This window comes from Myodes glareolus, chromosome 3 (genome assembly GCF_982192425.1).
Source record: "Myodes glareolus chromosome 3, mMyoGla1.1, whole genome shotgun sequence".
Classification (NCBI taxonomy): Eukaryota; Metazoa; Chordata; class Mammalia; order Rodentia; family Cricetidae; genus Myodes; species Myodes glareolus.
Window position 1 is genome coordinate 33061255 of NC_142028.1, and position 14430 is coordinate 33075684.

General features: G+C 53.8%; 1 protein-coding gene across 3 annotated transcripts in view; it reads right to left on the minus strand.

Moving 5' to 3' along the window:
- Rasgef1a (RasGEF domain family member 1A) overlaps positions 1 to 14430 on the minus strand; it is a 92055-nt gene that overhangs the window by 8128 nt on the left and 69497 nt on the right. For all 3 annotated transcript variants that reach the window (XM_087904372.1, XM_087904373.1, XM_087904371.1), the window contains exons 2-3: positions 2801 to 3004; positions 372 to 494 (exon numbers count right to left, since the gene is read on the minus strand). In XM_087904372.1, the coding sequence (XP_087760498.1) occupies positions 372 to 494; positions 2801 to 2998 (321 nt within the window). In that variant the 5' untranslated portion in view covers positions 2999 to 3004. The remainder of the gene's footprint in view (positions 1 to 371; positions 495 to 2800; positions 3005 to 14430) is intronic.

Genomic DNA, 14430 nt, shown 5'->3' on the forward strand with positions numbered 1-14430 from the left:
CAGGTGGTTTCCTGACCAATGTCTCAGTTCAGAAGGAACAAAGAGTCCAATGGGACGACTGGATGGTTCCATGTGAGCAGGTGCTATCCTGAGGGCACATCCACTTGACACCTACAGAGGTGGCAGTGACCTATAAGACCAGTTCGTGGAACTGGGCGCTGACCAGAAGGCCAGCTATCTGTGGGACCCACCCCAGGAGGGTGCAAGTCCTGTCACAGCTATTAGTCCCAGACCTGAGGGGCCACTCTTCAGGGCTGCAGCAGAGCCCAGCAGCTCTGCCCACACTGGGTCTCCAGGCTGACCCATACCGTGCCCTGACTACTTTCTCTATTCACTAGGAGACAAAGGGCCCCGTCTCCTCTGTGGCTTACCTTCTCAGACCCAGCCTCCAGCTGCTGCCTCTGCTCCAGGCAGATCTGCCCTACTCGAGCCAGAAGATCATGAGGGGGCATGAAGACCCGAGAACTCAGGAGAAACGTGAAGATGTACGTCCTCTGAAGGAAGGAAGGGTGAATGATGATCAGACTGCTGCCACAGGGGTGCCCAGTTGTACCTGGCCTGGCTTCTCCCAGGCCATCACCCTGGGCCTTTGCGTACATGGTTTGCTTTATCTTATATGACTCTGTTTCTTCTACTGTTATGTCTGCACACCTAGGAGACACCGTTCTGCTGGAATTCTCCAGTACCCTCTGTCCCACCCCATGATGGGGGTCCTCCAGGCCTGGTGCAAGCCAGATTGAAAGGCTTAGGTGACACAGCCTGGGTCCAATGGTTCTCATGCCTTGTTTCTCCCATGGGTCAGTTGCTACAGGATCTTCACAGGCTCCTGCCTGGGGGCAGATGGTACTGCAGGTTGGGATCCTCTGTGGGACTCTACCTCACTTGGACCTTGGTCCACCTCATTTGGCTGCTGTATGCTGGACTGTCTAGATCCCTAGGCCCCAACTCCATGCCAATAGGATGGGAATTTATCTGCTCTAGCCTGAGGCCAGCTAGGCTAAGTCAGTAGGGAGTGCACGCAGACAGAAGCCGGACATGTTCATGCCATAGGAGCACGCAAGGCTGCTAGAGGTAGCTCCCTGGGACACTGGGTATTCCTCTGACCCTGTAAACCTGCTGTGACCTGTCCCAGGCTGTACAGCATGAGTGCTCAGTCACCCTAACCAACAGGTGAGCCCCTCAGGGTCCACCTGACAAGTAGATGACTCAAACACGTAAGGAAAAGCTCTTAGCCATCTCCAAGGAGTGGAGATCTGGTGTGTTCTCATGGCATGCATGTGCTTAGCATGCACCCGGGGAGGGAAGATCAGGAACTCTGGAGAAGAGCTAATGCATTGTGGGACTCCCCTCTCTACTTCCTGACTGGCTACCCACTTCCTGGGAACCTGGGAGGGGGTGGCATCCCAGAGCACAATGTCCTGAGAGCTGGATGACAGCGTGCTTAGCTCCTCTGTGATGGCTCATATGGGAATCTTTCCTTGCTTTGGCACAAGATCATGGCTCCATAGCATAGTCAGGGGTGAGGGGCTGTGGCCCTGCCCTGGGTTTCTCCAGAACCTAGAATTGCTCCTCTCGGCTCTGTCCCAGTCTCTCTGCAGCCATTTCCATGTCACCAACACCACTGTCAGCCATACTAGTCTCTGACAGGGTTTACAAGATGAATGGAGGACAGGGAAGGTTTGTCGTCACAGAGCCCAGGGAGGACAGGGATGGCCTTGCAGGTGAAGCCAAGCTGGCCCAAGCACTGCCCTTCAGAGGCAGCAAGAGGGACTGGAGCTGTAGCTCAGCAGTCAGGAGCACCGGCTACTCTTCCAGAGGAAGAATTGAAGAATTGAACTCGGGTTCAATTCCCAGCACCCACCTGGAAGTTTGTAACTATCTCTAACTCCAGGACCAGGAGTTACACACATAAACACTGGTAAAACATCCATACACATAAATTTTTTTTTAAAAAAGAGATAGCTGGGCATGGAGGCACATATCTTTAATCCCAGCACTTGAGAGGCAGAGGCAGGTGGATCTCTGTGAGTTTGAGGCCAGCCTGGTCTACAGAGTAAGTTTCAGGACAGCCAGACCCACATAATGAGACCTTATCTCAAAAGACCAAAAACAGAAAAAGAAAAAAGAGGCAGCAAGAGAGTAGCTATCCCTCCTACCCTGAATCTGACCACCAGGAGCCTGAGTGTCTGCCCTAGGACAGATGGACAGGGGCTGCTCAGATGGGGCAAGCCTGCAGAGCTACTCTTGCTAAGAGATGTCATCCATCAGAGAAGGACGGAAAGCCAAACATGGTGAGATACTGTCTCCTCTGTTCCCAGAATGCCCGATGTCACCTCAAAATGGTGAGGAAGACGGTTTTGAACTACTGATAGGCAGGGATGGGGCTCTTGTGTTGACATGCCTCAGAGAAAGGTGGCTCCTTTCCCGCAGAACTCGTGCTTCAGCTCAGGATGGGCTCCAGGAAGTAGTCTGGGCCACCAGGTCACAGGACCCCCATGCTGGCCTTACCCTTCAAACTCTCTTTCTCCAGGCCCTTTGCATGTCTCTGTTTCCTACATGTCCTCCCTTATTTTCCCCTGCTTGGGGCAGCAGGGGAGTCACTGCGGCTTCCGCTAGACAAGACTTTCACTGCAGAGTAGAAGGTGATGAGGACCCAGGAGGCAGCACTGGCCCTACTGCCCATCCACTCCCTGCTGCTCCGCCCAACTCTACAGCCCCACCTGGCCTCCCTCTCCTCCCAGAAGCAGCCTTCCTTGAAGCCCAGGGTACTCTCCAGCTCCCCCTGATCCAAGGCACTCACATCAGGATAATAGTCTACCGTTGGGACCAGGTGCTCCATCAGGGCCTCCAAGGATCCAGAAGTGAGGCGTCCATCTTGGAAAATGAGGTCCCTGGAGCCGTTGCTGGCCCCACCTCCTCTTTCCCCCATGCCGGGTTGTACCTGTCTGTTACAGTTGGGCCCAAGGATGCTGGAGAAGACCACAGATGTCTGGGGCATAGCTTCCTGGGGAAGAAGAACAAGGGTGTGAGCTCTGTCCTAGATGGCCTGCAGCCTACACACATCTATCTAGTCTGTGTGCACGGAAGGATGACGAGATGCCCGAAGGAGAGGCTGCTGGGCAGCTTGGTGGTCCCCCAGGCACTGCAGATCTGATGAGAATTTCTCTAACACCCACTCTGTACACACCAGATCTTACTCCGGGGACCCTGACTCAGTGTAAGTTCTCCATGTTCTCCATGGGCCTCTGAGGATCATATCCAGGAGGAGAATAAACTCTAGAGCAAGTCCTGGGAGCCTGTGGTCAAGACAGTCTGAGTGAGGAAGTATGAACGATGGATGTAGTTTGGATGGATGTGGCGATTAGCTATGCAGCTCCTGAGGATAGCCAAGGAGCATCCTTCAGGGCAGCAGACGCCGACTTCCTGAGGCTGATGCATGTGGAGTTTACTAGATTAGTAGGGATAGTGGTCTGAGAACTGGGTTAATCAATGCATGCTGTAGGGCCAGTGTATTGTGTGCTACTGCTGCTGCTGCTGGAGTTGAGAGTCTGCTCTGAGCAGAGGAGCTAAGGGATATGGCAAGAGAGGCCTTTGGAAGCTGATAATCTGGTTTTGCTGGAGCACAGGGAGGGCTTGTCTGGTCAAGCAGCAGCAGAGAGGAGGGGAGCGGAACTGACCTTGGGTGTGGTGAAGAACCACTAAGCCTGAGCCTCTTAGCAGCATGACCGAGGGGAGCAGACAGGGTCTGGGGAACATCTGTGACTTGCTTCTGGACATGTGAGATCGGACGCTGAGGCAGGCAGGGCAGCATCCGGGTGGGACTGTTCACTGTGCATGGCCTGCCTTACAAGATCCCTCCCTCATAAGCAGCTACGTCTCTGCTAAGGCAGCGGCAAATCAAAAGCCCCCTGGACTTGGGTCTCCCCACTGCCCAGAGTAGCCAGCTGCGGTGGTTTGAATGAAAATGACCCTTAAGACTCGTAAGTTTGAATACTTGAACCCCATTTTGGGGGAACTGTTTGGGGAGAATTAGGAGGCATGACTTTGTTAGAAGCAATGTATGACTGGAAGCACCATTCCCAGTGAGCTTTCTTTGCCTTGTGGTTGAGTCTCAAGACTCTCAGCGACTGCCCAGCACCATGTTTGCCTGCTGCCATGCTCCCCGCTATGATGGTCATGGACTCACCCTCTGAAACTGTAAGCCCCAAATAAACTTTCTTCTATAAGTTGCCTTGGTCATGGTGTCTTATCATAGCAATAGACAGGTATTAGACACACCAGCCAACTGGGGACCAGGACAGTGCAGGATTTGCTTCTGAAGCCTGGGAGGTGCTTCTGAAGCCTGATCCTGAGGGCATATCCTCCCCATGTCTGCTAGAGGGCGCTACCCACAGTGCAAGTCTCTCCTCTCATCCCTGGGTTGCAGGTGGGCACAGGGCGCTGGCAGCTGCGGGCAGATGAAGGCGTCAGATCATCCAGCCACAGTGAAAACCATAGGCAGTACCTGAAGGGTTTGGAGGCGTGGCTCCGTGCCAGCACAGCACCCACCTCACAGGCCCAAAGTCCTCCCTTGATCTGAGGACCCTCATGTTGAGAGGGAAGACCCAAACACTTACCTCAGTTTCTCCACTGTGCAAAACAGATAATAACCATGGCTACTTTACTTCCATTAAGTACTGACTTATAGAGGGCTACCCCCCCACACACATACACACACACACACACACACTCAGACACAATCACATGCACACACCCCTCCACACCCACACAATCACACACAACTACACTCACACAACCATACACAATCACACACACACACACACACACACACACACACACACACACACACACACAACACTGTACAGCAACGACCTCTCCCAAGAGGCAGTAAGAAGTAGGCAGTGAACCAAGCTTACTTGACAGGAAAGCCTAAGGTTTCCTTGGAATTCTTGAAGGAAAAAAAAGTGTTTTGCCACACACAAGTGCAGGAACTCAAGTAAAGCCCCAGGACAAGGTGGGAGGAGCCCATACCAGAATGCACCCCTTAAAGTTCAGGTCATCAGTAGCCCCACGTCTGGGCTACCTCACACCTATTAGGTGCACATCATTTTCAGGCCCAGCCTGGCTCTGCTGTATCAGAAACACAGGGGCAAATTTGATACTGTGTCCCAGCGAATTTGCCAGGGATCCCCGGGTCAGGTCTGCAGAGCCCTGACTGGAGAAAGCCTTCATTTTTTTTTTTTTCAGATCACAAAACTGAGACCAACTGAGGTAGCGTACAAATAAAGAAATCCTGAGATCTCCAAGTGCAGGCTGAGGGCTGTGTCTCCAGGAGGCCTGCCTGCCTTCTCCAGCCAACCCACGAGGCCAGGGGAGGCTGCATGTGGGCTTTTGGGTCCTTCGACAGGCCCAGCATGGCCCTGTACAACCAACACTGGTGGGCTCTTGTCACCTGCAGCATCCCTGGTGAACCTCAAGTTCACACAGTTCTGCACAATCAAACGGTGAGTAGCAGCTGGTAGCCCTGGCCAATAGCACCTCCATACCCCATACACTGGAGATTTGCTCTACAGAAGCAACGGGAACTCTGGACAAGAGGTGTTATTGAGGGTAGGGATGGGGCAGCATTAGCTCTACCTTCCCACTAACGACAAGGACCCTGTTGAGCCCCTGTGGCAAGGCTACTAGTGTCAGCCTGCTGGGAGAACCAGAGCCGGGGCAGGGGTTGCCTGGGTCTCCATGTGCTGTGATTCTGCGGTTACAGAGGGGACGGTGAGATTTGCTGCCTTTAAAGAGAGACGTCTGAGGAACCGATAGGATTCCCTGGGGGCAGCCATGGTTCCAAAAGGCTGAGATACCCCACCTTGGGAATCTGAAGTCTGCAGGAACTGCCTGGAGGTGGTGTCATTCTGTAGTGTCCTGCCGCTCCTCCCCGACAGCTTACACAGAAGCCAAGTCACGGCCGCAGGTCCCACAGACCAGAGAAGGAGGCCAGGATGCAGAGACAGCTGGCAGTAAATGCAGGAGGAGACAGGCCTGCACTGGGATCCTCAGCCTCTGGGAGTCTCTGGGCAGAGGAAGCCGACTTCTGAGGTCTGTTAGGAAGCCAAAGAGCCCCTTATAGGGAGCCTGCACCACAGGAGCCATTGATTGATGCCACTTGCAGGCCACATGCGCACCAGTGACACAGTGAGCCCATCCTGCATGGATTCTCTGGAACGTCTAATGGGGTCCTCTGCCACAGCAAGAACACCTGGTCTTGTTAAAAAAGCAAGATCTTGTTCCAGACCTGAATCTGTCTCTGATCGAGACACAGGGGTGACTCTTGCGTGGGTAAACAGAAGGCCAGGGAATCTACCCCCTGCACACAGCAGCCTCCAGCGCCCTGGGTCAGCTAAACGAGGACCCCGCCACCGTGGCTGTTCCGAGCACACAGGGACTTTTTAAAAGCCATCTTGTTCAGTTCTCACACCATCTGGGGGCAAACTTGGCTCAGGCATTCCATGAGGGTTTCCAGGTACAAAAGAATATCAGTAAGTTCCCTGCAAGGTTTCCTAGCTGCACCCAGACCCCTGTGAGGCTGCAGCCATTCAGAGGCCAGCCAGAGGGAGTCTAGGATAGACCTGTACTGGGCTGGCTTCTGAGACCCACCTCCGCCTCTGCCCCTAGCCCAGGTCACACTCCAGTCCCTGTAATGCATGGGGGAAAGGCTATGCCGAGGCTGGCTCCACCATTCCTCAGCCCTTCTCCTCTGTTCAAGCAAGAAAACAAGCACCTCCTAATTACAGACCTAATCAGCTCAGTAGAGCGCCTTGCAGTCAGACAGAGCAAGTGACTCACTGTCTCGCGGCAGACAGCCCTTGATTCCCACGTCAAGCCAGGTGGTGTGAGGGCAGGTCCTGGGATCCAGGCTGCTAATCTACTGGAAGGATCTCTCCTGCCCAGAGGGGAGAGAAACTCTCTCCATGCCCGGGTTTACTGGCTCTCTGGAGCCACCACGGAGGACTTCTCCTAGCCTGAAAGGAACTGAAGTTGGGGGAGCAGACCATATCCACGAGACCTTCAGGGTGGGGTGGGCACGGAAGGCTGCCTGGCAGAGGGGAGCCCAAGAAGCCATTTGCTAGCCACCAAAATGGATGAGTTTTAGGCTGGTCAAGTGGCCAGAGGTGAGACAGTCAAAGAGACCATGCCTAGGCTCCCCTGCCACCGTACCTCACCACAGCCCTACCCTTCCCTTCGAGGCTCAGCCACGGTGTCCACTGAGCATTCTTCTTTTTCTGATTATGAAGTGGTTCCTGGGCCCCTGCTGCCAGACTCACTCTTGCTGTCCTTCCCGGGACCAGCACAGATGGCACGCACTTCCTTGGGGTGTTCCCACAATGTGTCTACACCCCACCTATGACCATTCAGGCCCCGTTTCCTAAGTCCTCTCCTGTGACTGCAGGTCCAAGGCCCAGGACATGGGAGATAGCTTGGGATAGCGATTCAAGAATAGTACCTGATTCCACACCTGGGGTAAAGCTTCCAGGCTTCTCTGAGCCAAACAGTGCAGTGGTGGTCCCCATGGCCTCTGACCTTGGGCTGCAGAACCATCAACACACACCAAAGCGCTTGCTGAGGTGCGACACAAGCAGACCCATTCTGGATGCACATAGCAGAGTCTGGAGCTGCGACAGGTAACACCTCGCAACTTCTACACCTTGTGTGCACAGTTCAAGGACACAGAGACCGGTAAGAAAAGTCCAGCCCCTCACTCTAGCTAGTCAAACACTCACAGCTCCACCAAAGACACCATGTTGTGTGCAAACACACTCCCCTCTATATACACTCTGTCTATTGTTCCCCTGGGACCACACAACAAGTGCTCACACACAGACTTCCACTCCAGTTTCGATCTCCGGGGACCCGGGACCCAGAGGAGAGCAGTCATTGTTTCGCTTCTGTGCCCCTCCAACATCCAGAACATGCTCACGGTGACAGCTCCAAAGTGTCAGGAGGGAGGGGTGAGGAGCCCCACACTTAGCCAAGAGCCAGCTCCCCTCCAGCTCATAGGGGCAGTCATTCCATCTTTGTAAGCCTCTGGACCACAACTGCAGACTGCACCATAGGTCCCTGACTGTAGGAAACATTGTAGGGGAGTGCGTGGAAGATGGCTTCATGCTCAGAACAAACATATAGAGGTGTGAGCCAGGCGGGCTGCAGTGCAGACGATAATGGCCCCGGATGCAGAGATGCCTCCAGCAGGCACGTGTTGGAGTTCGACCCCAGCACAGCACAACAGCAGCGGCAGGTAGCCTAGACAGCTGGCTCTGGCCACTGTGGTGTCCTGGCTGCACCAGGTAGCCTAGACAGCTGGCTCTGGCCACTGTGGTGTCCTGGCTGCACCAAGTAGCATAGATAGCTGGCTCTGGCCGCTGTGGTGTCCTGGCTGCACCAGGTAGCATAGACAGCTGGCTCTGGCCGCTGTGGTGTCCTGGCCGCCTTTCCTGTCGCTCTGATAAAACGGCTGACGAATGCAACTGAAGTGAGAAAGGGTTTGACTCACAGAGGGCGCACACAGACCCTCATGGCAGAGAAGGCATGGCAGCAAGAGCTTGAAGCAACATGTCACATGACATCTACAGCAGAGAGGCAGTGCTTGGAGAATACTGCCCTCCACTTAGGAACTCTAGGTGGGCTAAGAGACTCTGCCCCCACGCGGGAGTCCTGGGACTGAGAGAGCTGCTGCAATGGAGAGGTCGTCCAGATGAGTGGTGCTGCCTTATGGCATTCTGCATGCCGTGCGGCATCTTCACGTCCGCTCCTGTGCTTGCCCAGGCCTGGACCATTGCTCTCTCCTTTCCCACTCCTATGTGCTTTTCCCACCTGTGCTGAGGGTGCCCAGGGAGGACAAGAGCTAGGTGGAGTGAGGAAGCTGGGGTGCGGTTTGGTCTCCAGGGGTCTCATTAAAGACTCAGCCCCTTACTGCCAACATCAGCCTAGTGGAACCCAGGTACGGGACGGATGCTGTCTGCAGAGCAGGGTCGAGTCGCTGCACTACCCATAAGCAGGCTGATTGCATCTCCTGTCCTAGAGCCTGCACCCCACCTTGACTGGACCCACGTTTTGGACATATTCTCAGGAAACACACCTTCATCCTGTCAACCTCTAACGTGATGCCTCAGAGGTGCCAGACAGCAAGGCAGGGATGACGGAAGAGCAGAGCGAGGCTCCGAATGATCAGCTGGGGCAGCAGCCTTATCCCTCAGGAGCCCAAGGGCGACAGTGCAGCCTACTTCAATGGCCAGATCTGGATCCTCAGACGTCTGCTCTGAGCACCAGTTCTCTCTGGCCGGCTCCTATCCGACAAGGAGGTCGGGGTCAGCAGTATTTGTCTCCCCAGTACACCTGACCCAAAGTGACTAGACAGCGTGACGCTCCATCCCAGAGACTCTAAGGGGAGAACTTTGGACGGTAGCCTCAGAGGGCCAACTGGCTATCAGGTTGACCTTAGACACAGTCAGTGACCCTTCCCATCAGAGAACAAGACAACAGCCGGAGGAGGGGACGGTCTCTTGCATAGCTGGGAAGCAAGTCAGACATTCCCTTTACGGCCCTGAAGGAAAGAACTGTCTGGAGCAGGATGGCCAAGTACAGAATTCCAGGACCCTTTCCAGATTCCAGAGTCCGTGGTTCTAGAAAATTCTAAGAAATGTAAAAGTAACTTTCAGCTAACCTTGTTAAGCTTTAAGTGTCTGTAATTAGAAATTAGGGGAAGCCATGAGCTAGGCATCAATGTAACTTGACTCACGTAAGCGTGGCTCTCCTGTAATACAGAATGTTGCTTCCTTGGACAAGGACACCAGGTCCTGGTCCCCACGACTTGCATCCAATTGCTCAGGTTGGCAGTGAAGTGCAGGTGAGCCCAGGCCTGCCTCCCTCACAGCCCTCCAACAATCCCTCTAAGTGTCCTAGCAGGAACAAGCCCCCCTCAAGAGCGTGAAGGCCAAGATGAAGGCTGACCCTCTGCCCAGATGGATAAGTGGACAAAGGTCCAATCGCGCAGCACTCTGCACATGGTTTTAGGGGCCGGGGTGGGGGCATCCCAAAGGGCCGCCTGTGGGCCCTGAGCAAAAAGACCAGGACTTCCAAGAAATCAGGACAAAAATGGCCCTGAGGGTACATTTTGCATAAGTACCCAGGGTTCTGTCAGAAGGTGTAGGGGAGGCACCAGCCGGCTCCCTGTCTCTGCCAGTTTGGGGACGGGGGTCTGCTTTCTGAGCAGAACCAGGCTTCTATTTTTTAACCTACTCAACAAAAACGGAGACTATTTTTAGCTCAGCAAGCTGCAGGACATCACAATTAGCAACTGAAAATTACACATCCTGCCTGTCTCTCCTCCGCCGGCTGGGCAGGGGTGCTCCAGGATGGAGCTGGGCCCAGCCCTGTGCTCCTACCCTCAAGGGCACAAAGCCAAAAGGGCAGATTCAGAGATCACAGTCAGGGCTATGCAGACTGCATGGACTAAGGTAGAGGGAGGTCACATGAGCCCAGCTCTGCCCACGACCTCACAAGATGGTTCCCAATTGCTCTTCCCAGAAATCATTTGCACTGAGCTGGGGCAGGGAGTGAGGTGCCAGAGCCTTTACTCCTTGCTCATTAATGAGAGGCTTGTTTGGATGCTCACCGCATACAAAGCCAGCTTCCTGGTGCCAGTACAAACCTCTCTGTAAGCCTTCGGTGGGCCAGAGAATTTGCATCAGAGGCTTTGGGTGGCTGTCCCATCTCCCAGAAGGTTGCCATCAGGTTGCTGGCAGGGCCACCACTCTCTAGAATACAGTGGCTCTAAATTATAACTAGGAAACTGAGCTGGGTTCTGGGGAAGCCCAAGGAGTAAAAGGCTTGGTGTGTTGGGTGAGACAAGGGGCACACCTCCCCTACAGGCTCTGCCACTCAGCCTTGAAGGGAAGGGCTCAAGAGTCAATCATCTCCTGGTTGGGAAACTACTGGGCACTCACTAAGGACAGCAAGCCCCCAAAATGTACACACCCTTCCCCACCTTCTACCTATCTTTAGGGTCAGCTCCTTCCTGCCAATGGGAGGCATAAATTAGCCTCACACTGTGTGGCTCTGTTTCAAAGAAAGGAAGAAAGAAAGAAAGAAAGAAAGAAAGGAAGGAAGGAAGGAAGGAAGGAAGGAAGGAAAGAAAAGAAAAGAAAAGAAAAGAAAAGAAAAGAAAAGAAAAGAAAAGAAAAGAAAAGAAAAGAAAAGAAAAGAAAAAGAAAAAAGCCAGAGCCTCACACCTCCTCTCCAGCCAGAGTTCCCTCAGGCCAGTGCAGAGGCAAGGACCTCCCCATCACCTCTCTTTGTCATCTGCCATTCCCTGACTGGGTTCACAGACCAGAGATTTAGGAAAATGAGGCACTGGTCACAGATAGGTGGCTCCATCACAGGTTGAGGTCCATTTGCACTGAGAGGCAGCGGGAATCTAACTGGCAATGGGAGTCCCATTTGTGCAAGGAAGGAGTTGGGAAATCTGCTGAGGGAAAGCGAGGCAACTATGGAGGGCACAGGCTACCCTTGCTAGCCTATGCTAACAACTTTCTCCTCAGCTTTCCTGCCCTCTGATATGCAGGCCCTCATTTCTCCCTGGCTGAAGTTCCCATCTCCACTTGAGGCAGGTGGCGCTTGTGTAATTCTCCATCTCCCGGGGTATTACACAAGCTACAGGTAAGACACAGCTGCCTGAGGGTCTTCACCTCAGGCTCCACCCAGCCCAACAGACTCCCTGCCTCAGTTTCCCCTGGAGACTGTCTTCCCTCCTTCAAGCTCCAGTCCCAGGTCAGGGTCCAAAACTTTGAGCCGAAATGCCTCCCTTAAGCTTTCTTGTTTCCTGATTGATTTCTTTCTTGACTGTTTACGCGTGTGCGTGTTTTGCCTGCATGTATGCTTGTGAACCACCTGTGTGCTCACGACGGTCAGAAGAAGATACTGGAGCCCCTGGACCTGGAGCTACAGGCAGCTGTGAACCATCATACGGGTGCTGAGAATCGAGCCAGGGTCCTCTGCAAGCGCCACTGGGAGTCCTCAACCTCTGAGCGGAGCCCTCTCCCCAGCCCTTCCCTTGAGCTCATATTGATCCTATCTGCTGCAGTCACACACACCAGACGGGCAAGGTCTAGCTCCAAGTACAGTCTGGGCCTGAGCTGGTTAGAAGAGAGCAAACACGTCATTCTCGTCATTCTGCCGGGAGGCAGCACCTGTGTGTCCCCTGTGACATGTGACAGCCGCGTGACGCTGTGAGGCCAGGGTTGCACCTGGCTGCTTTGACCAGAGCAGGATACAGACATGGCTGCCGCACTACACAGACTGAGAGCTGGCACTCACCTCTCCCTCCCAGCCACACTCTGGGCCCCTCTTAAAACCCTGCGTGGACGGCAGTCAGTTGGTCTATGGGATAGATGGAGAAAACAGAGGGTGCCTCCCACTCCTGACAGGTGGATCCCTTGATCTTTTACGCACTGTGTCCCAGGCACGGAGGTTCAGAGTGGCTGTGGCCTACAGTGAGTCCGTATGAGGGATATAGAAATACATACTTCCTTCTCTACTCATAGGCCCCTCAGGTTGTCACCACCTCGCTCTGACCCCTTACGAGCTCCACAACAAGGAAATTTTGAGGAGAGCTAAGCTGGCCCTCGGTCCAGTTACTGGGTTGTGGGATTCCCAAGTCCAGTGGACATGAGAGAACTGTAGGGCAATGGGCAGAAATTCCACGTAAGCCAAGCTTCAAGAAGTCACATTCACAGTGCCATAAAGAAAAGCGGCATTTGGGGCTGGCGAGAGGGCTCAGCAGGTCTGACTTTGATCCCCGGAACCCACACATCGGTAACAGAGAACCGGCTCTTGCTGGTGTCTGACCTCCTCATGTGTGCCATGACACGTATGCCTCACACATGAACACAGAAATAAAGAAGGGCCACATTTGCGTTCATGCGCTCTTAGAACAGGCCAGGGCCTGGCATAGGGTAGCAGGCTTGGCTCCCACAAGGAGGCGGCTGCCATGGGAACCAGAGTGCCAGCCGCAGCACCTCCTCTGGTGCCTACTCCACAAAGGCAGGGCCTGAGCACAGCACTCATAATTAAAGCTTTGTTACGGGCACGTGGTCCGTTTTTCCTTCTGAAATCCTCTCTATTACTGAATTTATTATGAATTAACTAGAGGAATCTTGCCATCTCCACAGTCCTAGCCACAGATTCTGCTACGTCGGAGACTTCGCCTCCCTTTCCACTCCCCCGCTTGCTCTCTTTGTCCATCGACTTCTGCTGGTGGCTGCTCGGGGGACAGAATGGCATTGTCCACAAATAACTACCCTATTATTGAGGTTTGAGAGGCGTGGGGTGGGCGCAGGTGGGATTTCTGAGAATCCCTGGCCTTTCCCAGAAGGCTGAGTGCTGCAGGCCTGCCTCCAACTGACCCAGGGCTTGTGCGATCACAGCTCTTGGCCTGTGACCTCATCCCCTCTTCAGCTGAATCTGTGGGACTTGACTGCCTCCCTGCATGAGTTTGGCTTCCAAGTCTTGGACTTCTAGAGCCAAATTGGCCACAGACCCAGACAACAGGCAAACAGGGTATCTTAACTGGGTGTTCACTCTCTAGGAGTTTTCCCAGGGGGCTATGGAAGAGGGAGGACAAAATGATGGGGAAAGCCATCCTTATGGGGTCCTCTTTCTTAAACAGTGTCCCCTGAAGAATGCTGAAATAGTTTGTCCTGCTGCTGGCCAGAGCCTAGTGTGGTGTCCCGGACTCTTGCCTGGATCCAACGGGAGAATGCCCGTACACACTACAGACAGCTTAGTCCAGGCCACAGCCCTGCACAGGGATGAGAGAGAGAGAGAGAGAGAGAGAGAGAGAGAGAGAGAGAGAGAGAGAGAAAGAGAGAGAGAGAGATCAGGTGCTTCTGGGAGCTGTCAGCCACCCTCCATGGCCTGTGAATGCTGAATATAGAAAAGGAACAGGGGGTCCTTTAAACTCTAAGTTACACATAATTCGACCAAGGAAAGATTTTTTTCCTTTGTATTTAAAAACAAATCATTTCATCATTTCACTCCCTTGCATTTTCATCTTGGCAGATGTCCAGAGACACATCCCTGAGACCCATATGGCTTGGGAACAGGGAGCGTTCTGTGTGCCCGTGAGTGGGAAGGATGCTGGAGGGGCACCCACGTCTCCGCTGAGCCTTGTCCGGTGGCTGCAGATTCTGAAACATGTCCAGAACACACGTCCTAGTCTCCTCGTCCAGTCTGGCTCTAGAAGTCCAAGACCTGGAAGCCAAACCGCGCACAAAAGAGGCAGCATGCCTGTGTGTCCAGGCCCTGAGGGCTCGTCTGGGGCCAAGGGCACAGCCACTTCTGTCCTTCCCTGGGGCAGCTTATGATGCTACATCCTGTTTT